Source organism: Abramis brama (genome assembly GCF_963993115.1).
Source record: "Abramis brama genome assembly, chromosome: 11".
NCBI lineage: Eukaryota > Metazoa > Chordata > Actinopteri > Cypriniformes > Leuciscidae > Abramis > Abramis brama.
The window spans coordinates 35709694-35735515 of NC_139973.1; the positions used below are offsets into that span (position 1 = coordinate 35709694).

Below are 25822 nucleotides of genomic sequence, written 5' to 3' on the forward strand. Positions count from 1 at the left end.
GGCCTTTTAGTATAATTCTAAAAAAAATGTAAACATAAGGAAAACTTTTGTTAGTAATATTTTAAAATGAAAACTCACTGGACTGAAACTTAAAAAAACCCCCTTAAGATTACTTGATTACTTGAAATTTCATGTTAAAATGTGGCTTAGGAACATTTATTTGTACATCTCTCATCATCATTGGATTGCATTGCATAATGTGTTTTGACCCCAAAAATAAAAACTACAGACCACTACAACTGCACCAAATTGCATATTTTTCACATTTTGTTTTTATCCTAATCGGTATATGAGCTCCATATTCTGCTACATCATACTTTATGAGTCATACAAGCCTGATGTGTCAAATATTATACTCATTAAAAATAAGTTATTTTTCTGTTATTTTATTTGACATGGTGTCATTCTAATTAAAATTAAGGTGTGCATTTTTTTGTAGACATGGTTTTGTACTGCCGCAGTAGTAATTCGTTTAAAATCAGTTTAAATTGTAATTGTTGTATAGTTTTACGTTGTCTCATTTCCAAATGCCCACTGCAGGATGGCATCCTAGTAACGCCACTGTTGATTATGATCAGGCCAAGCTGCCCAGCAGGGAGGGCACAGAACTCTTGCCCGTCTGAGATCCGGCTCAATGCCACCGCAGTTCAGCATGCTGGGTGAGAGAGCTTTAATGCCATGCCAAGCCCTCCAGAGGGGATGGAGTTGGCACGCAACCAGGCCAGCGGTGGCGGAAAGCTAAGTTCTGCGAAACTGGAGGGTGGCACAGAAGCCTGAGAGAGAACAGAGCAAAGCCAGGGACAGAACCATGCGACAGGGGCCTGGTGCCAAGATCCGACTCAGAATTAGCCTGTATGGTTTAATTCAACCATATTGAATGTTCTCAACCGAATATATTTAGAATTATAGGAGAGTTCTGTTTAACTGGATTTTTGGGATAATTTTTTGGTATCTGGTTAATTTGTCCAAACAGTTCCCCTGAAAACAATTTTAAAATGCCCCTATTATGCTATTTTAAAGATCTCTATTTTTGTTTTGAAGGTCTCCTACAAATGGCTTACATGCATTCAAGGTCAAAAAACACTTTAATCTTCTCATAATATACGTGTGTTACATGCCTGGACTCTGCCCAGCTCGCATGTATGCGCTGTGAATCAAATTTAATGCTTCCCTACTATATAGCATGTAAAAAACAGTACACCAAAAGAGTAGTATGTCCGAATACATATTGGAAAAAAGAGTAAGCGAAAAGTCCCCAGATGACCTACTACTTCCAGTGAGATTCTGAAGTGGGCATTTGATGGACACTTTGTTACGAGAACTGACAAAGGACTGCACAAAACAGAGAGGAAAATATGATAAACAGGTGAACATATTCAGTACCCTGAGAAAGCTGAGAAAGGAAACGAGGATGCAAAAATTAGAAATGAGAAGCATCCCCGGTCTCTCTAAACCCCTCCTTTCCGAGAGCCTACTCTGCTCTGATTGGTCAGATGGCCCAATCTGTTGTGATTGGTCTACACACGTGTCGGGAAAAAAAACGTCCATTACCATATCTGAATTTCAGCTCTGGAGGCTTCCTCAGTGCTTGATATAGTGATACGAACAGTAATGATGGCGCCAGTTGCTCTTCATCAGTCACTACTACGTAAGTCAAGACTGACAAATGGGGATCAGCACCTCAGTGCGTTTCAGCACCTCAGAGCACTTCTGAAAGAGCTAACACGGTCTGTCTGCTTCTTTTTCAAGATGTCATTCAGATCGTGTGTTTCTGGATGCGGCCAATGTTTGACTATGGCTGACGGGCATGATCGCAGTATCACGTGCTTGGGCTATAGGCAAGCTGAAATGGTGCTCATGGATGACTCATGTTCCTCTTCCTCCCTCACTACCCTTGATGGCGGAGCAGCTAAGGGTTACGTGGAGATCCCCCGGTGGAGAAGTCTGTGACGATGCAGCTGTGTCCCAAGACCGCTACCTCCTGGCAGGGAAATCCGCACCTCCCCTCCCGGGCAGACAAGGCTTACTCAGCCTGTGGAGAAGCTGCCTCCGCCCTGTATGCCATGGCGTTCCTGCAGGTCTACCAGGCCAAGGCGCTCAAGGAATTGCACGATGGTAGGTCCGACCCAGGGGTTATGCAGGAACTGCATCCAGCGACAGACCTTGCCCTCCGGGCGGCGAAAGTCACTGCACGCTCCCTGGATCAGGCGATGTCCACGTTAGTGGTCCAGGAGCGACACCTGTGGCTGAACCTGGCAGACATGCGTGAGCATGACAAGGTGTGGTTCCTCAACGCCCCTGTCTGACAGGCCGGCCTCTTCGGCGACGCTTGTCACAGAAGCAGACGGACGCGATTAAGCACACCCTGCCCAGACGACCAGCTGCTGCCTCCACCCAGTCGTCGGCGCCCCCCTGCAGCCACCCCCGCCCCTGCTCAGCCTAAGCAGCAGCCTCCACCCAGGCAGCAGGTGGCCGGCCGCAAGAGAAACGCTCAGCCTGCCCAGGCCCCCACTAAATCAGGCTGCAAGCGTAAGGGCAAGTGGCCCTGAGATGGGCGACCCAGCAATGGAGGAAGTTGCTCTCCGGGAGATAGTGTCCGCACTTCTCCTTCCCCTGGAGGAGGACCGGGTGGAGAATCTTTTGTTTCATTTTGTTTCAGTTCCGCCGCTGGCTCCCCGGAGTCCAGCGGTACCCATATTTTCAATAAAAGAGCAATTTCTTCCATCTCTGGGTTACAAGAGGGTGCGGATTGCAGTGAGGCTGCCATGCCTTGCCACTCCTTTACCCCTCTTCCATCGCCAGCAGGCAGAAGTGTGCGGCTCGAGGATGCCACCAAGCCTTCCCACAGACCGTTCCTGCGGTTTGCGTTCGAGGGACCGGCATATCAGTACAAAGTCCTGCCCTTTGGGCTGTCCATGTCACCACGCGTCTTCACAAAAGTCGCGGAGGCAGCCATTGTTGCTCTCCGAGAACGCGGCGTTCGTATTCTCAACTATCTCGATGACTGGCTGATTCTGGCTCAGTCTCGAGATCAGTTGTGCGAACACAAGGACATGTTGCTCCACATTATATGCTCGTGCTGCAATGCACAGCAGCTGGTGCAATTATGGCATGCCAATGTGCATTGGCTCGTTTAGTTTCACTCGAAGTAGATAGGCTCGCAAGCGATCCCCATTCGTCAGTCTTGACTTACATCTCCGTTCCCTCCTCGGGGGAACGAGGGTTACCATACGTAACCGAGACATTTTACCTTATCAATTTGAGCCCGAGTCCTCATCCTTTGGAAGTGCATACAAAGTGGATTTGCTTTCGCAGTGCAGAAAACAGCATCTTCTTGACATGTCGACAACACGAACCAAACTCTTCCAACTATAGTGTCTTTTATGACGGGTCAAAGTAGAAGTTGTTCATTGGCAGCCAATGAAGACCATAGGCTGCATTATGCAAATGTATTACAAACCTACGTATGTTCGAGCAGGAAGTCAGACTGGAATTCCCAACGAGTTGTTTCAGGCAGTTCAGAATCGGCTCTTTCTTTTGGGAGACGATAACTCCATTTATTGTGCAGTTTGATCTGAGTTTGATCTTGCAGTTTGATCTTGCAGACCTTTTACATACACAAACAGATATATTACATGAAACTACATGACAGGTAATATCCAAAAAAGTATGATAGAGGCACTTTAAAAGACCCTAAAAGTCTAGTCAACAGTTTGAAAAATAAATAAATATATAAAAACACAGGTTACAGCTTATTGGATCAGCAGCACTGTCAGCACTGCTCTTTGTCAAGCTCACACACAGCTATCAATCATCATATTAGACCTGTCTCTGTCACTCACAACAAAATGCTTCTCCAGGAGACCTTGGTTCAACCAACCATGTTGTTCAAATTGTGCCCAGCATGTATTTACTGTATATATATTTTTTTAAAATCTTGTTTCACCACTTCAGCATAACAATGCACCATTGTGCAGAGCCATTCATTGTAGTGATGATATGTTATTAAAGACCAAAGCATGTGGGGAACATGTGGTTATGAAAAATATTTCAAATAAATGCTGTTCTTTTGATTTGCAAGAAATGTTTCTTGAGCATCAGCATATTCGATTGATTTCTGAAGGATCATGTGACACGGAAGACTGGAGTAATGATGCTGAAAATTCAGATTGCCATCAAAGGAATACATTACATTTAAAATATATTAAAATAAAGAATATTTATTTTAAATTAAAAAAATATTTCACAAGATTACTGTTTTTATTATATTTTTGATCAAATAGTGAGCCTTGGTGAACGTAAGATAATAAAAAATTTATTGACTCCAAACTTTTGAACGGTATAGTGTATCAGAATCAAGTATTCTAGAGAGCTGTGTGATAAAATACAGTAACTTTTGGTGGCGTTCGATAAGGCATCACTATACTGTTGCTCATACTAAGCTGTGCTAAGGACATGAATGTTGTGAAATTGTGATTGTTGAGGATGAATATTTTGAGAAGGAATTGGAAGATATTCATGCAGTCCACCTAAGACAGCACTTTAGATCCATTGAATGTTTTGCAGAATCTCAAGCCCGCTCTCTCAGGGCTGTATATCTGCAATGGTGAGAGACGCTGACTCAGTGATCTTTGGTGAACCATTTCTCAACCCGCTTGGCTGACGGCACCATAAAAATCACAGCAGAAGCAGAGAGCATCATGGCGCATTAGCAGAACGGGCAAACGGCCTGCAATGAGACACATATAGAGTAAAACCGGCGGCAGCGCTCCATCACTCCTCCTCAGCAACAGTGCATGATCCTTCTCAAGCTGTCAGAGAATGGGAGGGAAGCCCAGAAATTCAAAAAATTACCCACATACCTGTTGCGTTTTTGGATTCTCTCAAAATCTCTGGCACCCCTTAAAGGAACAGTACACTCAAAAATTCTAATTGTGTTATTTGGGGTGTTTACACGGCAACAATGTCCTAAAAAAAATTAAAAATTTTCCTGCACGTTTTTGAAAAGTTTCACGTACAGACGACAACAATCCCTGTTCACACGGATCCGAGAAAAAAAAAGACTAAAAAGACTGTATTATACATGCCAGGACAGTAGTTGGCACTTTGTTGTTATGGTTGTCAAGTACTCACGCATGCCTATAGACTGAAGGATGCATTCAATTGATTAAAAGTGACAGTATGGACTTTTACATTGTTACAGAAATGTTCTATTTGAAATAAATGCTGTTCTTTTGAACTTTCTATTCTTCAAATAATCCTAAAAAATGACGGTTTCCACAAAAATATTAAGCATCATAACTGTTTTCAACATTGATAATAAGAAATGATTCTTGAGCACCAAAACAGCATATCAGAATGATTTCTGAAGGATCATGTGACACTGAAGAAAATTCACCTTTGCCATCACAGATACAAATACAAAATTTAATTTTAAATAATATTTGACAATATTGCTGTTTTTATTGTCTTTTTGATAAAATAAATGCAGTCAAGTAAATTACAATATAATATTGTTGGATGATTTTTGGCCCTTCAAAAGTTTGTGCACCTCTGGTTTAAACCATAAAGAGTTCTGACTAAACCTGTGACGAATTATTTAATTTGAACTTTCTGAGAATACACAAACCCCTCTTGAGTAATCTAGAGGAGTCCACTCCAAAAAAAAAAAAAAAAAACCCAGCAAGGTTATGAACCTTAAAAGCACCAAAAGCACTGAAGTGTTGAGTGCTCCACTTTTGCAATAAGTCAGTAAACCCCCTTTGAGCAACCTCTCTTTTTCAATCACTTTCTCGGAGGCCCCCTGGGAAGTCTAATAGTCGGCATTATCAAATCACATAATCAAACAAACAAGGGAAACATCACGATTATGTATACTGGACCTTCTGCTAATGCCCTCTTCCCTCTGTAGTTTCTCTTTCTTTCTGTCTCTGTGCAGGCAGAACAAGAACACTGATTACTTCTCTCAGCTGGGGGAATGCAGGACTAAAGCTCATTGCTGCGGCATTAATCAAAGTTCTGTATGGATTTCTCTCAAAACCACAGGCCTACACGTTTGCAGGGTGATGCTTTGGGCGAGTGCGTATACTGTGAGCATAGGAGCTTTTATATTGGCAGTGTTGATGGTTCTTGCTCTATTATGATCTCGCATATCCTTTCTCACTGTATTATTTGCCAGTGATAAATTGTAGCCTATGCAAATCTGTGGCTTTTTTAGGTAAAAAAGATAATTGCGACTTTTTATCTCACAATTCTTAATTTTTTGTTCTCGCAGTTGAGTTTACAATACGCAATTCAGACTTTTTTTCTCAGAATTGTGTGATAGAAACTTACAATTGTGAGTTATTAAGTCAGAATTGCGTGATATAAACTCGCAATTCAGAGAAAAAAGGGGGGGTTTTTTTTACCTCAGAACTGGACTTTATGACTTACAATTGAAAGTTTATATCTTGCAATTCTGACTTTTTTTTTCTACACAATTGCGACTTTATATCTCGTAATTCTGACTTTATAAATTGCGAGTTCATATCACACAATTCTGAGAAAAGAAGTCCGAATTGCAAGATTTAAACTTGCAAATGCGAGAAAAAATATTAGAATTATAAGATAAAAAGTCACAATTACCTTTTTTATTTTTTCATTTCATTAATGTTTTGAATTAGTTTTTATTGTTATATTTGCCATTTGCATTTTAGTTAAAGTTTTAGTAATTTTGTTGTGTGTTCTTTTTAACAAATGTTTAGGCTATATATTTTATATAGACAAGTTGTCACGTCTGGTGTAAGAGATCGTTTACAAGACACAGTTTTCAACTAAAAACGGGTTTTTAAAGTGCAAGTTTTTGAAAACAATACCATTATCGGGATCACAAAAACGGGAATTTGTGAACATGCTGACATCGTGCACATGCGTATTACGTGTTCAGTCTATAGGCGCATACGTTTCTTTACAAAGTGACATTGCCAACCACTGGGCTGACATCAGAATACAGAGGTTTTAGTCATTTTTGCGGATCTGTGTGAACAGGGATCATTTTAAAAATGTTGTTGTGTGTACGTGAAAAATACAAAGGAAAACCTTTTCCATTTTTAGTACATCGTTGTCGTATAAAGCCCAAAAGTCCATGAAAACGAAACAGACAGTAACTGAACGTTACACAGTTTTAGTTATTTCAATACAGAAATGAAATGTTGCCTTGAGAAAAGTTGCCTTGGCAACTATAGCTGAAATAAAATAAGATTATGTTTTTTAGATATATTTTATTTTATTTATTTCCTTAAAAACGGTGACTCTTAAGGCAGCTAACCATTAATAGCCACCAAACTGTGTCATGTGTCTTCAAAAAACTGAATAATTTTCCCTATCTTGTTGTCAAGGCTCCTGTGGTGCTTGATGACTAATGTATGTAAATGCACTCAACAGAAAAATAAATTACCGACTCTGTGTTCATGAGATGTCTACCTTTCCAAAGATAGTCGCTTCCTTGAATCTACAGACAGAGTCATACCCTCTCTAATAATCTTAAACTTGTCAAAGCTGGATGCATCTCTAATTATCCTGGGAGAAATTATCTGCACTCGTCTCTTACACAAGATGATTATTATTAAAGTGTATTGGAATATAATTTTTTGCATACCCTCCACTTTTTCACAAATTAAATGTCGCAAACAGAATCTGTGATCCAATTCCTTCTGATCATTCACTCAGCCTTATCAAAGGTTGCATTTTAGCTTTTGTTATGAAGGGGAGTGGGGATGATTTTGAGGTGAGTTATTATAAAGTTATTATTGATGCTATTATGTTAAGTCTGTCGGGAGAAAAACAACCCTATATTCTTCCATTTAAATGGTTTGAGGAACAAGAATGTTTTTCCACCCACACAGACTCTACACAACGAGAAACCTGACGATATACACAGACAGCCAATTATAGCAAGTTCAACCAAAGCCTAATGATTGTTTTATTGTCTTATTATCTCTGACAGTTAGATCTTTCAAATGATTATCTACAATACTCAGTTCAATTATAGATCATCTTGATAAGTACAATATATTGATTTAATGGCATGAGAAAGAATCTTCCTCTATTGTTTCGAGCTGTCCGTGGTGCTGAAATTCTCCCAGGTTGGCAACCAGAAAAAAAATCTAAATTTTACACGTTTTTTGTTGTTGTTGTTAATCATCTTAGAAAAGAAATATGTTGTGAATGTAAAGATGATTGCATCATTAGGCAAATCAAGGGCAAAAATCATAAACTTACAATCTTTTTAGTTTTCAAACAGTGCATCTTGTCCTTTTAATGTTAATCAGCCTTCGAATATTTAAAGCTTGGAGATGTCCATCAACAACCAACTATCATTCCCTCCAGAATAATGATGTACTCTATTCAAAATACAATCATATAATATATTATTACGATGACAGTGGATTTAAAGTGCCCCATTATGCTATTTTAAAGGTTCCTAATTTTGTTTTGAAGGACTGTATTGAAGGACTTGATTCAATTTTTGAAGGACTTGATTAAACCGAAAATGGTTTAATCAAGGGTCCTGTTGCTCTGAACCCCTCCTTTCCGAGAGCTTAATCTGCTCTGATTGGTCGGATGGCCCAATCTGTTGTGATTGGTCTTTTGCTTACAGTGCGTGTTGGAAAAGAAACGCCCATTCCCATTTCTGAATTTTAGCTCTGGAGGCTTCCTCAGCACTTGATACACAGTGATACAATAACAATGTAACAATGGTGACGGTTATACCGTATCAATTCAAGCCGAGTCCTCATCCTTTGGAAGTGCATGCAAAGTGGATTTGCTTTCACAGCGCAGAAAACAGCGTCTTCTCGACATGTCGACAACACGAACCAAACTCTCCAAGCCTAAACTGAAACTACAGTGTTTGATGGTCAAAGTAGATGTCGTTCGCAACTTCGCAGGCAGCTAATGAAGTGGCATTATGCAAATTTGTTACATTGTTAAGTAGGTATGTAATGGGAAGTGAGACTGGAATTAATGACGACTCGTTTCGGCAGTTCAGAATCTATTCTTTCTTTAAGGAGACAATAACCTTATTTGTTGTGCACTTGATCATTGATCATTAAAACTTTGCAGACCATTTACATTCACAAACAGCTATAATACACTGCATGAAAGGTAATATTCGAAAAAGCATAATAGAGGCACTTTAAAGGAAGTAGGTGAGGTATCATATCTTGCATTATTGATATCAAGTATTATGAGCTTCTAAGTTGTTATTTGCACAAATCTTGGTTACTATACTTTGCCATCCAATGCTTATGGATTGCAGTTGGTCACTTTTATGCCTGAATGTTGTTTGTAATATATATATATTTTTTTTTTACTTTGTTTATTAGCTTTTCGCCTTTATTTGTTAGATCAGTGGAGAAGCAAACAGGGAGAACAGAAGTGGGACATGACCCAGACCGAGCGCGACCACAGGCTCCACAAGCTCCAGCAGTGCTTCATATGTCAGGAGCAAGGCATTACCTTCTGCACCACAGCTCAAACTATGAGCTTATTTAGAGTAAGGGAGACCAGGGAGTATTGTAACAGGTTTAGTAGTATTTCCTTGCACTTTCAATTAGAATCCAAATGCAGGAAAACCTGGCATTATACTTTAATTAAAAGCTTAGAGTGTCTCGTAGTCAAAAGCAAAAATGAAGAAATGCCAAGCACTGAAAGCCCTATTCTGGCCAAACCCTGGATTTTTTTTCAGGCAATACTGGTAAAGTAGGACACAAAGCGGGAAACTTTTTTTTAAGGCTTGTATATTAGTAAATATAGTTTGAGTGTTTATTGCCAATGCTTGCATAAATGTTGAAATATTCACTTGTCAAATCAATTTAAAGAGGTGGTATAATGCCCTTTCACAAGATGTAAAATAAGTCTTTGATGACCCCAGAGTGTGTATGTGAAGTTTTAGCTCAAAATACCCCACAGATATTTTTAAATAGCATGTTAAAATTGTCACTTTTTGAGGGTGAGCCAAAATGCACCGTTTTTGTGTCTGTCCCTTTAAATGCAAATGAGCTGCTGCTCCCAGCACCGGGGGGCGGAGCTACAACAGCTTGTGTCCTGAACATTTCAAAAACTTTTAGCCTTTTATGTTCAAACTAAAGACAGACAAAGATGGAGAGACTCAAAAAGTGACAACAACATTTCTGAATGGTTTTTGAAATGTATGAAGCTGATGTGGAGTTAACTGTCTTCTAGTCATTGATTAGCATATTCTGTCATGATAATCCAAAAATCGCGTTCCCTCAAACAGCAACATTACACACTAACTAACGCAAGAAAAGTGAAATCATAATCAACCACCCCTTTAAATGAAAAAAAATAAGTAGGCTACCCTTAAAATATTCATTATTATGAAACATTTCCTATAGCCCCCTTCACTTCTCCCTTCTCTGATTTAAAAACATCTTGCTCATTGTCTTAATCATCCTTTCTTTTATAACATTAAATGATCTTTTACTTTATGACATTATATTAAGGTTTTACCTCAGATCTTTGTCATTTACCTTACCAGTGCCTTCCCTGCCAGTGGTTGTGAATTGAGCACTGCCACATCCCCTCGATGTGACATTATCACCATAGGAAAGCAACTTATTTGCTTCCAAAAGATCTATTTAGTAATTACTTTTACCATTTAAGGAAACTCATATGGATATAATGGGAATGAAGCCTAACTCTCCCACTTTACTAGGGCTGTCAATTTTGATTAATCGTGATTAATCACATCTAACATAAAAGTTTGTTTATATAATATATCTGTATGTGTAGCCTATGTATACATTCATATTATATGAACTTTTTTTGTTAGATTTTTCGCGATTAATCGAATTGACAGCACTACACTTTACCCATATTTCTACATTTGCCCAATTTTAGTTGCTTTTGAATGAAAGATCTGTCAGATATACCCAATATGAGGCTCTCATCCAATGAACCCACTGACTCTCTCTCTCTCTCTCTCTCTCTCTCTCTCTCTCTCTCTCTCTCTCTCAAGTTGCAACAGGAACTCAACTTCGTAAAGCTCATCTCAGAGGAAACCGCATCACAAAGCAGTGCAATAATTCAGCGCTGACCTCAGAGCGACGGAACGGATATCTGGATGTGTTTTGCGATGAGTCCGGATCTAATCTAAGCCTTACGTTATAATCTATGGGACGAGGACGGACACAATTGACGTCAAACATTAAGAAAATCGGCACTGCAAATGGGTTTTCAAAGTCCTGCACTATTTGTTATATCAGGTAGTTTATGAAGCTGTAATTTCCCAGTTTAGTACAATGAGGAAACGCAAGGCTTGTTTTTCCTTTCTGTCTACAATTTTTACGGTCCAACTGACCTTTATGTAACTATGATCTAACTAAAGGCGCTGTGTTCTTGTTCTGTGCCGGATCAGACTTTGCCTGCGAGCATCACCCGTATAAAGCACCTGAAGGACTCATTCAGCGGCTACAGCATCACCAATGGCGTGATCCTCCAGTTCATTGCCACTGCAATGGATGATAAATCCAACAAACTCCTTTTAGTTCCTGTTTTGACCGTTTTATTTGTCATGATCGGCTATCAGTACATCTGTCCAGCGGGGAGCACGTCCTGTCGGTTTGGGAATGGAGAGAGTTTTCCCTTCTCCAAATATCCCAGAGAGCCTCCGGATCCGGACGAGGACGGTTCGTTTAGATTCCAGTCCAAATTCAACTTCACGCGCGAAGACCTCGAACGCCACGTGGATTTCGACATCAAGGGGAACGACGTGATCGTGTTCCTCCACATCCAAAAGACCGGAGGAACGACGTTCGGGAGACACCTGGTGCGGAACATCCACCTGGAACGCCCGTGCGACTGCCGCTCCGGCCAGAAGAAATGCACTTGCCACCGTCCCGGGAAAGCGGAGTCCTGGCTCTTCTCGCGCTTCTCCACGGGCTGGAGTTGCGGTTTGCACGCGGACTGGACCGAGCTCACGACCTGTGTTCCTGCTGTGATGAATAAAAAGCAAAAGAAAGATGCGCCATTGAACAGGCGGTAAGTAGCTCACAATAAAAGCGAACAAACGAAATAAAAGTTCATTTGGTGCCACTTTAAAATAACTTTCAGCACCAGTAAACATCAGAAGTTCAGGGGCGGTGTGTAACACTTGTTTTAACATCTTTAACTCTAGTAGGCTACCTTTATACATTCAAACTTTTATAAAACACATATATCGGCCACCGTATCGATATTGACTGATATATGTTCATTTTTAATGTTATTGTTATGGGCCTGATAAGAAAATTTGGCCGATATATGAAAGCAGATAATGGATTATTTCATTCAGCTGAGACACTTTAGATGTGCACTGTTCGCCATGATGTTTTTGAATAGCTTGAAATATGATTGGAATCACTTCAGAAAGGAAAATACAGTTGAGCAAGTAAAAAATGTAATAATTAAACATTATTTTTTTTTAAAAATCGCAGAGCAAGTCAGTCATATAGACTACAATTTGGATTTAGATTTGTCAGCCATCGGTTATCGACTTTCAAATATAAAGAATTATCAGTTATCAACCAAAATGTTCATATCTGCAACCCTAAATAAAATATTCACATATTTGTTTGCTACAAATTGAAATATTATTATAATAAGTACAAACAATGCTGATGTTACAACTTACCTCACTACTGGAGTGAGATGTAACACCAATGTAAAACAAAGATTTTTAACATTTTGTACATGGATTTATTGGGGTAATCAAAATTTAGCCTACCAGAATTCTATGGTCACTTCAATCAAGAGGGTTAATGTAATATAGTGATTTTACCCCTTTAACTCATTTCTAACTGGTTAAACTGATGGTGTTACAATTCGCCTTCATGTTACAAAACTCAAATATGAATATAGGCCCGTAGTTTGTAGCTGATTTGAAAAGCCTATGCATATGTAAAAATGTAAGTTGTTATAAAGTAGTGTTATATCTGCATAGTGTGGAAGCTAAGTGTTGGTGACAGAGAATATATCTTATTTTTTTTGTCAATGCTTTGCAATATTTTTGCTAGTGTCATGAGTTTGGATTCTTCATAGTCTAAAAATGATCCACATCTGTGAATATCAGCTCCCTGCAGTGCACGGGCCATTCTGAGTCGTACAGTTTTGAATATGTGTGCGACTGAGTGCGAGACAGCTGTAAATATGTTGCACAACTGCTTATGTCAAACTAAACTAAAAGGGAATGAAATGTCTAATGTATGTTTTGTACATTAATAAGATTTAAAGGGACAGTTCACCCCAAAATGAACATTCTCTTACCATGTACTTAGAGAACAATGAAATTCAGTGTGGTCCAATGTAATTTGGAAAATTTCTTCTTTTGTTTTCCACAGGCAAGAATGCCAAATTATGAATTTGGGTGAACTGTTCCTTTTAAGACTTGTTCATTGATCACAGTGAGACAGATTTGTCTTGATGGGCAGAGCCGCTAAACATTCAGGTTGCCTGACCTATTACATGCTAATAAATCCAGTGGGCTATGGGATACACACCTATTTTTATGTGTTTTGCAGCCACATGAATATTCCTTCTCATTACCCCACTCGTCTCAGTTGGCCTTGCAGAGCTTCTTCAAGCATGTTTATAATCGTCTTCTAAAAGGTCTCTTTACCACAGAACATAAATCGATACTCTCAGCTGAGCAAGTCAAAGGTGTTGATCGACTGCACAGGGCTTGTACACTCTTTCATTATAATGCTATTATGGGCAAGAACAGCCAAAGTACTGCATTATCAACTGCACGTGATCTGTGGCACCCTGTTAAGATCTTGTTTTGAGTTGATTAAATCATTTTTCATTAGTTGCTTCGGCTAAAAAAATGTGCTTGTAGAAATATTGTAATGCAAAGTGCAGAAGGCAGTGGAACACTATGTATTGCACCGCAGCTTCTCACTTTTCTGAATGCAACAATGGATGTGGTTTCAATTACACGATCGTGTTACGTCGAGAGGTCTACGGCAGACAATAGTGAAAAAAAATCCCATCTGCTTCCACGATTCAGAATATTAATCCCCTCCCCACACATGCACACACACTGAATCTCTCATCTTCTAAATCCTCCTTTCGTTCGAGATGCCTCGTCAAGCAGGCACTCCAGCATTCAAGCAGATAAAGGCAAAACGAGATGTGAGAGAGACAAGAGAGATAGCTCTGAGATCCAACTTAAGGCATCTTTTTATTGGGTACTTTGTGAAGACAAGTGCTTCTGAAATACACTTCCCCTATAATTATGTATTATTGTGTTGGCATTTGAGATACTGTGTTGTAAGTAAAGATGCAGGACTGCTGAAAGCATGTTCATGTGTGCATTCACTGGAGAAGACATGACCTGTGAGGTGCAGGTTTCTGTGTGTGAGAGACTGGCCCTTGTGTGTGTATATGCAAAAGACAGCATAAGGCATCAGGCATGTTTGGAAATGGAGCACTACAGGCATTACATTAGCAATGCATGAAGGAGTGCAGCATGTCCTATATACTTTATAGAGACTGCTTGGTATTCTCACAATAGAATCATGTTTTGTTGGTGTCTCCCATTAATATAACTGCTTATGCAATATTTAGAAGTCTTGCTGCATTGTCAATTTGTGTTGTTTCCTTCTTTAATATCCCTAAGGAACCATTGGGAAAACCACAATGGGCTGACACTTTGACAAGAATGCAACAAAGAAAGGAACCTTAAAGCATTAGTTAAATAAGGGTATGTTTACATGAAAACGATGTACTAAAAAGTTTTTCCTTTGCGCTTTTTGCGAATAGACGACAACGTTGTTAAAACAATCCCTGTTCACATGGATCTGCGAAAACGACTAAAAACGCTGTATAATGCATGCCAGGCCAGTAGATGGCAATGTCACTTTGTAAAGAAACACTACACGCCTATGGACTGAACATGTAATACACATGCTCATGACGTCAGCGTTTTACCAAATTTTGTAGTTTACACAGAGACAATACCATTACTGTTTTCAAAAACGTGCACTTTGAATCCCGTTTTCAAAAGCCCCCAAAACACTGTTGTCGCGTAACTAAACGCCCAAAATGCATAACAAGTTTTCCGTTTGTAGTTGAAAATGGTGATCACAGCTGAAGAAGAGGTTGTTATCTAGCGAAACGATAGGTCATTTAAAAAAAATAATAATAATTTATAGACTTTTTACCTTCAATAGTTTGGATTGAGCTACGTCATCACGTTGAAAGGTCACGCCGGCGCTAGATAACAACCTCTTCTTCAGCTGTGATCGCGTACAGCCTGTTTAAACACTTCAAAGACTTTTGAAACTGCATTGATTTGGACTTAAAAACGATGGTAACCAATGAAGTCCATTGTTAGAAGAAAAATCCAGAAATGTTTTCCTCAAAAAACATAATTTCTCTCCCACTGAGGAAAGAAAGACATGGATATCTTGGATGGCATTGGGGTGAGTAAATTATTAGGAAATTTTCATTTTGGGGTGAACTAATCCTTTAAAGGGACATTGTGTAGGAATTTCTCCCATCTAGTGGTGAAATTGTATTTTGCATTCAAACGAATAATGCTCTCCAGCGCCTCACTTTTTCAAATGCGCGTTGCATCAACGGTTGCCGTTATGTACCAAAAAGCTATGACAGGATGTCTTATAATAGCACTTCGAGTTTTTCTTCGGGTGAACAGGTTTGTTATTTAAAACAAACTGAAACTTGTAACAACGAAAAAAGTAGTAATGCCTTCTTTACTCGTTATATTTTTGGAAGTACGTGCATTGTTAGATATCATCACACTGTAAAAAAAGAAAAGTTGACTTAACTTAAAATTATAAGGCAACTTGCTGCACAGATTTTTTGAGTTGACTCAACAAATAGTTTACTCAACTGGAGATGTTATAGTTGAGTCAACTCAACTATAGAGATGTTTTAGTTGAGTCAACTCAAAAAAATCTATGCAGCAAGTTGCCTTATAATTTTAAGTTAAGTCAACTTTTCTTTTTTTACAGTGCATCATCAGCACATTCTCTACTTTACTCAATAGCTGCTATTCATCAAAGAGCCTGTTTAACTTTTAACTATAAATGTTCTACTGTCTATATAATAAAGTACACAACCAAGCAATGAAAAAAAAAAGCTTGTAATTAAGACCGTAACATTGACTTACCTGTCGAGAAGAAAGCAGGCAACTTCAGCGTCTCTTTTGAAAGCTTTCTCCTGCATTAGCTATCCCGACATTAACCCTTGTTTTTGTAATCTCCGGTCACGTTTCCTTTTACGGTTGATTTAGGACTTTTTCAACGACGAGGACTCCTTATCCTGTGACTCCGCATATGTATGAATGAACGGTGTATAAATAACCGTGCAGTGCATCCTTTTAAACTTGCCGTGGCAGTGACAAGCGCGTCTCTCTGCTCTGCTCCTCCGCTTCTGCTGGCTTCAGTCACGTGACGCTGGCTCTGAACGAAAGCGCGTTGTGGAAACGCGTTGGCCTAGTACTTTTTGTCCCTCTCTGCTATTATACTTTTTCAAGATGGCGGAACTACATGGAAGCCTCCGTGGACCTACCCGTCCCATGTATATAAAGATAATAAATTCTTCGTTTACGAGGATTAGTCTGATCATTGGCATAGGTATTTGTACACCATTGAGGGCATATTTATTAATAAAAATATTGATTTTAGATAATAAAATACCTAAAAAGCTATACATAGTCCCTTTAAATGTGTGCTGATCAGGTTAGCTTACTTGTGCATAAACAACTTGTGTCTGCTCCTTCTGGTTTATGCAGATCTTCGTCTTCGCTTGTTTGTGGATCCAGAGATGCTGTATTATTTCAGAAGACCCATTACAGCGCCCTCTTGGGGTGAGGGGGCGTCGCCAGACTATCCTGCCAAGTGCATAGGCTTTCTAGCATTAATATTAGTCCCAAGAAGCAAGGCCGGAGGATCTCAGACAAATTCCATTGAGAATCCCACCCAAAAACACAGATACAACAGTTTTTATAGAATCGAGAAAACAAATAAAACTAACATGTCACCTTCAATATGATTGGTTCAATTGGTTCAAAAGCCCCAACCTTTTCCCCCTGTCACTGGCACAAGCAAAAATAACTGTGATTAATTACAAGGTTTGAGAACTAGTCATCTGTCTAGTTTCAGTTCCCTAATTGTTATTTATACACACACACACACACACACACACACACACACACACACACACACACACACACACACACACTCAGTCACAAGTTTTCCCCAAAGAGTTTGGAAACATTTAAAAGCATATGAATGTCATTCCTGCAAGAAAAACAAATGTTAGTTGATTAATTAAAGTTGATTAATTAAAAAATCCATCACAAGGGCTAGTTAGCTGATTATTTCACTGAGTTGTTATTGTTTGTCACCGGTTACAGTTAAGCCTGTTCTAACTTACCATAAAAGGATGCATCTCTTAAACGGGTCGCAATAAGTGTGTGTTACGTGTTATGAAACGTGTTTATTTCATGGATATTGATGAGTCGAATTTTGAATATGTAATATTATTCAGTGCTCTGCCATCTGTATTTGCTCAGTAGCTTTCAGTTTAATAGTTGTAGTATGTCAATGGCAGGGAAAAAGTTAATGGATATGACAATGCTAATGTGTTTGGTCTCGGTGGACTATATCTGCTACTGATAATACATACACAGTCAGACACACTGCCGTGAGCATGTAAGATACGCTGCTGCTGTATGAATAGACATACATAAATCCCTTAGCAGATCTAGGCAAGTGGAGCTGGGGGAGGTGGAGGGTCTCAGAGGAAGAGTGAAAACCGAACCAGACTATTTAAATGTTGTGCAAGCAATCTCATTGGCTGCTGAATCAGCAGAGGCACAGTTTCATGACTGAACTAAATGCATTCCACCATCTCTTTCTCTACCCCCTTCTGTCTATTTGTGCTAAATCCATTCTACTATCAAACTTGTGTTTAAGCCTCTGTTGTCGTCAGACACTAATCAGAGTCAGCCATCGCTTCCAGCAAGGTATTCTTGAGATGTTTGTAATCTTCGGATTCCTTCAGAAAGATTAGTGCAAGCGAGAGCGGCAATCTCATCATCTGAGTGAGAGATTACCATCCAGATTTATGCAAAGTCTCTGTCTTGCTACCAGTTGTGTGTCCTCCCGCTGCTCTGGGGATCGCTGCCATCAGCTCCCGTGGTTCTATTCTTAATGTGTTTTTTTATGTCGTGCCCTTTCATCTCTTGAGGATTCAGAGAAAGAGAGGTTTATAATGAAAATTAGGCTGAGATGATACCCATCACTGGCACCAGCACTCCAGAACTGTTTTCAATATGCAAGCATGTCGATTTGTAATACTTAACAAATTTTTTGCAGTTTTATTCAGCAGAAAATGTTATTTCGCAAGCACATTTATTTCAATCAGTTCTCAGTAACGTTTCCTTAAAGTATCAAACTTTGTCTCTGACGTTTCTTTCAACATTCCTAATGAGATATAAACTACCTCAAATAATTCAGGGTGTTAAGATTTTTTTATTTAAAGTCTGTTATCCTCATCAAGGCTGCAATTATTTAATCAAAAATACAGTAAAAACAGCAATATTGTGAAATATTATTACAATTTAAAATATCAGTTTTCTATTTGAAAATATTTTGTAATTTATTCCTGTGATGCAAAGCTGAATTTTCAGCATCATTACTCCGATCTTCAGTGTCACATGATCCTTCAGAAATCATTCTGATATGCTGATTTGCTGCTCAAGAAATATATATTTGATGATACATCTTGATAAAAAAATAATACTTTGAAAGTATCAATCAATAGAAAGAAATATAAATCTTTTGTAACACTGCAAATGTCTTTACAGTCACTTTTTTTCAATGAATTGAGTGTGTCTTTGCTGGATATAAGTATTCATTTCTTTATTAAAAAAAATGTACTCGCCCCAAATTTTTTAACAGAAAACAAATAGCATTCGTTGATGTATTTTAAGAATGTAGAGCTACAGTATGCCATGTATGTATAGCATTGTCCAGGTAACTTGGTCTTGAGAAGATATGGCTCTAGGTAATGAGAATTAGTACATTTACATTTTTGAGTTCATTTTTTGACTGCGCATATTTTCTTGGCACATCTGAGCATATTTTGAGATATTGTTGAAATCTCTCTAGTAGGAATAATTCGCATATTGCAGAGATCTTACTTTGATTCAGCTATCCTCATAATCATTCACAAAATGGCATGGGCAAAAAGATTCTTTTCATTGTGCAAAATGAAATATATTTATGATATATATTTTATTTCAATGACTGGACACAAATGTCATCAGGCCAGTCTGTACGATTGTCCTTCTATCACTTGTGACAATAAAATAATTTTGGACCGGTGGCACAGCGTACCTTTAAACACTTCGAGACGGCTCATATATTGTAAAGTTTGAAACACACTGTGATGTGGCCACCAATCAACTTAAGAGCCAATGCAGAGAGATATGCAGAGAGTGCAGTACATATAGAGCTTGATGCCAGAGGTGTGTTGAATCTGGTCCAAGAGCCTTTGGGGTTTGGTGCTGGAGCTCTTAAATGCTATCTAGTTTCAGAGTCCTTGGATATGCAAAGTCAGGAGCAAATATATGCATGAACACACTGCTCTCACACACACTCACACACACAACGCCTCTCTCACTCCCTTTGTTAAATTCTCCTTTTACTCCATTTCCAGACTTGCATCCCCTGGGGTTTCCATCGTTTTCCAAGAATAGACTGCACTCAGGTCTGGGATCAGCAATGAGGCACAGTGTACGGGCTGCAGTGAAACTGATATGTGTGTACTATAGTCTCAGAGCCTAGGTCTCTCTCACTTTCTCTCTCTCTCTCACTTACACACACAGCTGGCTAGTTTTGCTTAAAGTTGTGGCCTCTTTTCCACTAAAAAAAGCACATGCCTCTCTGCCACACTATCAAAAAAAAATAGTAATAATAAAAATAATAGCTTTATTAATCAGTATGTTGTCTTGTTTTACAGTCAACAAAATATCTAAACATTCTTAAAACAAGATACAATAACTTAAGAAGAACAATAATGCTAGTTTTCACAAAAAGTTATCTTAAATTCAGTTTATGTACCTTCTCATTGATAAAGTGTTATCTGGTTTTCAGCATTTAAATTCAGATTTATGATTTAAAGCTGCAGTCCGTAACTTTTTTGGGTTCAAAATTATCCAAAATAAATTTTTGAGCAAGTACATAACCAGCCAGTGTTCAAAACTATCTGCTTGCCTTAGCTCGATTCAAAACGGTAAGCTTGTGATAATGTTTTTAATTCCAGTGTTACTGGTGGATTTCTGCTGGAAATTCGAGCATGTCTTTGCGTCATTACATCACATCTGTACACATAAAGAAGGAGTCTCGGCTAGTAGGCTATATTGCGTGAGGATGTTGGAGGTGGAGATTTATAGCCTTTTCTCACAGCACTTGATATAATTAAACTTATCAATTTGATGGCGGATCCAGAAAGGTTCAAACGACAATCACCAGTGACAACTGGAGATTCACCTGTTGTAAAATGCGAAAACAAGGATAATATCAGAAGGGCATTAAATGTAGTCACGCAATGCTAATGTTGTTAACATTAACAATTTGAGAACAAAGTATAATTTGCACGGTTTGACGTGATATGATATAAGCGAAGCAATCGTTATATTTAATCAGTGTGATTTAACACTGACAGCCTCACATTGTCCTCAAATCATTGGATTCATCCGCGCTGTGCCGTGCCGAGGCACAACACGCATAAAGTTGATAATTCTGCGAATAACTGCAATTGCAGATTTCGAACAGAGATGGCGACAAAGAGGAAAAACTAATGACTGTAGCTTTAAGTTCTAAGATTTAAATTAATCATTTGATACAATGCACTTAATGTTTTCATACATGCTTTTAAATTGTACTTATACTTATTAATTACACTGGTAATTAATTTCTGTAATTAATTATTCATTAAAAAATCCATAATTTATCCAGTTCTGCACCACAAGTATGTCTTTTCTAAGACAATTTTTTAAAGAAAAAAAAATCTGAATAAGAGAACTTTTATTGCTGTGAATCAAAAAATGTATATGGATATTGCTTCGACCACCTTTTTACATTTTTCCAGTCTATAAAAGCATGAGATAGAAAGTTATTTATTTAAAAATCCATTTAAATATTTTATATGATCACTGCCTTGTATCATATTGGGTATGCACAATATATCATTAACATATTGATTATCGGACGATATTAGAGATTTATTTTTTATAACGGTAGTAAATTAATAACACTGTTAAATGTAATCTTTAGCAAATTTCAAAAGTACGGAGCCCCTAAAGGGACGTGGGGGTGGAAAAAATGCATTTTTTTTTTCAAATCTTTTGCGTTCCCTCGAGAAACTTTGTGTTCCCTCGCAAAGATATTGGCATTCCCACACAAAACCTGTTGTGAGCTCGGACAAACACTTCCTGTTTAATGTCCCGCTGGCGGTGCTTCAATACTCCGTACGTTAATGTAGCGTTTTGTTAATTACTTCCCAAACTAAGTGTTGTATAACCAACATTAGAGCAGTTATGTGTGAACTAAATTTGGTGTGTAACAGTGAAGTTATTGAATATTTGTCATAATATAAAATGTGCAAAAGCAGTGTAGTATGACCAGTGGGACACCATTGATGTGTAAACTGAATTGGGTGGCACTACAGTTTATAACATTTAAGTTAATGACTATTTTTGTAGTCACGTTTTTTGGGTTATATTGCACTTTGCAGACGGTCCCTTCAGCCGCCTGCTCATAGAGATCCATTTAGCCTATATTATAAAGCTCGTTTTGAGGGAACGCAAAAGTTTTGTGTGGGAACACAAATATCTTTGCGAGGGAACGAAAAGGTTTTGCGAGGGAACGCAAAAGATTTGAAGAAAAAAAAATTCTCCCATCACAAATTTTTTTCCACCACCACGTCCCTTTAGGGGCTTCGTACAAAAGGAATGTATATTTCCATACTGTACATTTATAATGTGATACGGTCACTTACAGCTATTGACTTTATTTTTAATTGTTTTTATTTTTCATTTATTTATGCAAAAAAAGTATAGATTTGTCATATCAGCCATTTATTGGTTATTGGCGATAGCATGAAAATAATTTTTGGCTTATGATCTAGGCCAAAATTATTTTAATTTTAGTGAATCCCTATGATATATCATCATTTAAAGCATTCACTCTCTGCTCATTGTGTGCATATGAACATTATTATTTGCTGTCTATAACAGTAGTTTATCGTGTCAGTGCCAGATGGAGCAGGAATCTCTGAGTGAGTGTTTGGCTCAGGCTTGTTTTTCTAATAGTATCACAGATCAAATTGGGCAGCAGAGAGAGTGTCAGCATCTTTGTGCAGTTTTTATAGTTGAGTGTCAGTCGGGAATCCAGTGCCAACCAGTTGGCATCAGCCATGAGAAATCACTTCCTTTGCAGGCCTATTTATCAGAGAGACAGAAAGACACGGTTTTATACGTGTGTAGGTGGATAGGAGACAGACAGGGAGAGCGAGGGAGGGAGACAAGAGAAACTGATTGTGTGAGAATATATGTTTTGTAGCTTGCCGCAGTTGTATGTTGTTCCTGTCCAAAGAACATCCTTCATCGGTTGCTTACTAAAGGGATCATATCATAAGAAATCAAAATCCTGCACTCTAAAAAATGCTGGGCTGTTTCAACCCATGTTTGGGTCAAATATGGACAAACCCAATTGCTGGGTTAAAAAATGTAAAATGATTTCTCAATCATTTTATCCCTCAAAACTCATCTTTGATCACCAAAATGACATTTAAGCGTTTTTTCCTTGATTTTTTTTTTCATGCCTTAAAATAGCTTGAATGTAGCTCTACACCCTTGCCTTATTTAGTATATGCGGTTCTATGAATATGCAAATGACCCCTGCCTCCACTCACTCACAGCAGCTCAGAGATCCACTCGTTGACGATCACTTATTGATGTGATTGGTTACAAGGTAGTTTGTGACGTCAGAAACACCAGTGGTTTTTGAGACTGTCTTTTTTTCACTGCAGATTTAAAGAGAAAATACTCAGCAATGGTGTTGACTTATGAATTTGCATATGGTTTGTCTTAAACCATATTAAAAACACCACATAGGCATATAAACAACATTAAAAATTAGATTTTCACCACAGGGGGACTTTAAAGGCGTCATCGGATGCAAAATTCACTTTTATATGGTGTTTGCATATATATGTTAGCCTGGCAAGCCAGACCCACATCAAGATGTTGGGTCTGGGAACTCACCATTGGCAGGGCTCAATCCGATGGGCGGGATAAACGGTTGCCTTTCAAAGTCCCTCTGCACGCAATAGGATAGCGCTACAACCAACCAGAGCGTTTTCCCACCAGCGGAGCTAGTTGATAGATTAAACTTTTGCCGGATCCGGTCGGCAAAACTACAAACACATCTTCCTTTTTTAAGAATGACTTAAGTGCCGTTTTTTGTTGCCGTTTTATGTGTCTTGTGTGACACCCCCCATGGAAGAAAGAGGTGGGGTGAGCAGTTGCTCATTATCATTTAAAGAGACATGCCCCGAAACGGGTCGCTGTGAACAGAGCTGTTTTTGAGGAGGTAAAAAGGGTGTTGTTTCACACAACCATTGAGGAATTTTAACCAAAGTATGTTACAAACTTTACACGAAGACCCTAAAGAATCATACCAACTTGTGGAAAATGGGCATCCGATGACCCCTTTAAACCAACGGTTGGGTTTGTCCATATTTGACCCAAACATGGGTTGAAACAACCCTGCATTTTTGTGTGTGTGTATTCAGAAATACGAGCATGATGTACTATGACAACATACTCTAATTTTCATAACTCAAAACTCCCTCTACAGTCCAGAAGTAACCTGCAGAAAACTTTTTCTGAACTTCTGCAACTTTGTGGTGTTACAGATAATAACACTGTGGGCATAATAAGAAGAAGAAGCAGGATAGATACTATTATTCCTCAACTTCTCCAGAATTAATATAGGAAAGTTCACCAAACTTTGGGCCAAATTGACTAAACAGGGAAAATTATTGTGAGACGAAATTCCAAAAAAGCACAGATGGAAGTGGAAAGTTCTGCGCGTGATCTACTGACGACGCACAAATTTATACACACACACTTATATATATATACACACACACACACTTTTTAATATACTTTTATCCAAGGATGCATTAAATGGATGAAAAAAAAAGAAAAGATTTTTAACAGTTAAAATAGTTTACATTGTCAAAATATATAGTCAGTAGTTTGTCTGTTCAGGAAGCATCAAAATAAAATGTTAGCAGATATTAATCAGACATTGTTAGGCTACTAATACTCTGTTTAGAGTTAGTTGACATGTAGTTGCAAAATTACTTATAGTTAGTAAAATGTCAAAAGTGGACCATCGAAATAAAGTGTTACCAAAAGTTTTACACGATAACTTGAAAGTTAATTTAGTTTTGTTGTCCAAATGAACTAGACAGTTGAATGACTAATACTTTTATTCACTGTCCCTTCCTTTTTTATATATTTGTACCTGAATAAGTTCATATTTAAGTGCTCTTGTGTTGGCCCTTGTGTTTTGATTGTGACAGCTCCCTAGTGAGCGAATGCTGAAGTCCTGCAGTGATAACAGTTTCAAAACACAAGTAAATAAATAAGCAAGACATTATTAAACCAAACAAATTCATGAAAGCATGAAGTGTCAAACGTCAGAGTGGAAATTTAAATTCGAGCACAGACTGTTTACTTTGGGGCCCTGGTGGCATTGAACATGAGCATTTCATCGGTCACAGTGTGACAAGCACTTCAGTACAGCTCTCAGAGTCTCATGACGATACCTGAGCCAGAATAATTCATCCAGACAGATATTTACTTCTCTAAACATCAGCGCAAACTTCAACCATGATCTGCACAATGTGTAGAACGGATCAAAGGCTAGCATTTTCCTTAAAAGTCATCATGAAATCAAAATGGACACTTATTTTTAATGGAAAATTGCGGTATTTATTATAAATGATTTATCCACGCACATCATTATTTTTTCTTAAATTCATGTGCCCTCCTCGTAATCTTTAATGGAAATGAACTTCCCTTCCCTCTTGCAACGACATCTCATCTCATCTCTGATGACGTGTTTACTGCCGCGAGGGCGGGGCAACCTGTCACTCACATGAGATCCACCAATAGCAAACAACAACCATCCAATCAATAGAGTGTATTAGTGCCCGCCCACTTTTTCGGCGGCGCTGGTTCCGGAAGTATTTTTTTCCATAAATTTTTCCCATAGGGATTTTAAAGTAGTCTTTGTTAAAGAGTTATGAGCCCTGAACAAAGCCAATCAGCTACAAGGTGAACTACAATCTCATAAAGCATTGCGAACAGCATAATTGTAAACAAATATAAAAAAATTAATTTACAAATATTGATTATATGTATTGTAAAAACAATACATTTTAAATTTATTGCAAAATATGCATATTTATACAAACATTTCAGTGTTTTGAGAGTGTACTGGTTCATGGGAATGGGCGGAGCTAAACAGCTATTTTGGAGCGTGCTGCTTTTTTTGGACTCTCTGATTAGTGTAATTTTCTGCACAGCATCATGGGTAGTGTAGTTTTTCACCAGGAATTCCCCTGTTAAACTCGATTATTTAAAAATAAGCTGAAATAATGCCGGCTGACGGCTTCAACAGAAGCGAATGCCGTGGATTAACAACCTCGTATCTCACAGTAGGTCTGTCTA

General features: G+C 38.4%; 1 protein-coding gene across 1 annotated transcript in view; it reads left to right on the forward strand.

Moving 5' to 3' along the window:
• The first annotated feature begins 11032 nt into the window (after positions 1 to 11032).
• The window catches only part of hs6st3a (heparan sulfate 6-O-sulfotransferase 3a), a 30959-nt gene continuing 16169 nt past the window's right edge, over positions 11033 to 25822 (forward strand). Inside the window, exon 1 of the mRNA XM_084127912.1 lies at positions 11033 to 12042. Coding sequence (XP_083984038.1) covers positions 11519 to 12042 — 524 coding nt within the window. The 5' untranslated portion in view covers positions 11033 to 11518. The remainder of the gene's footprint in view (positions 12043 to 25822) is intronic.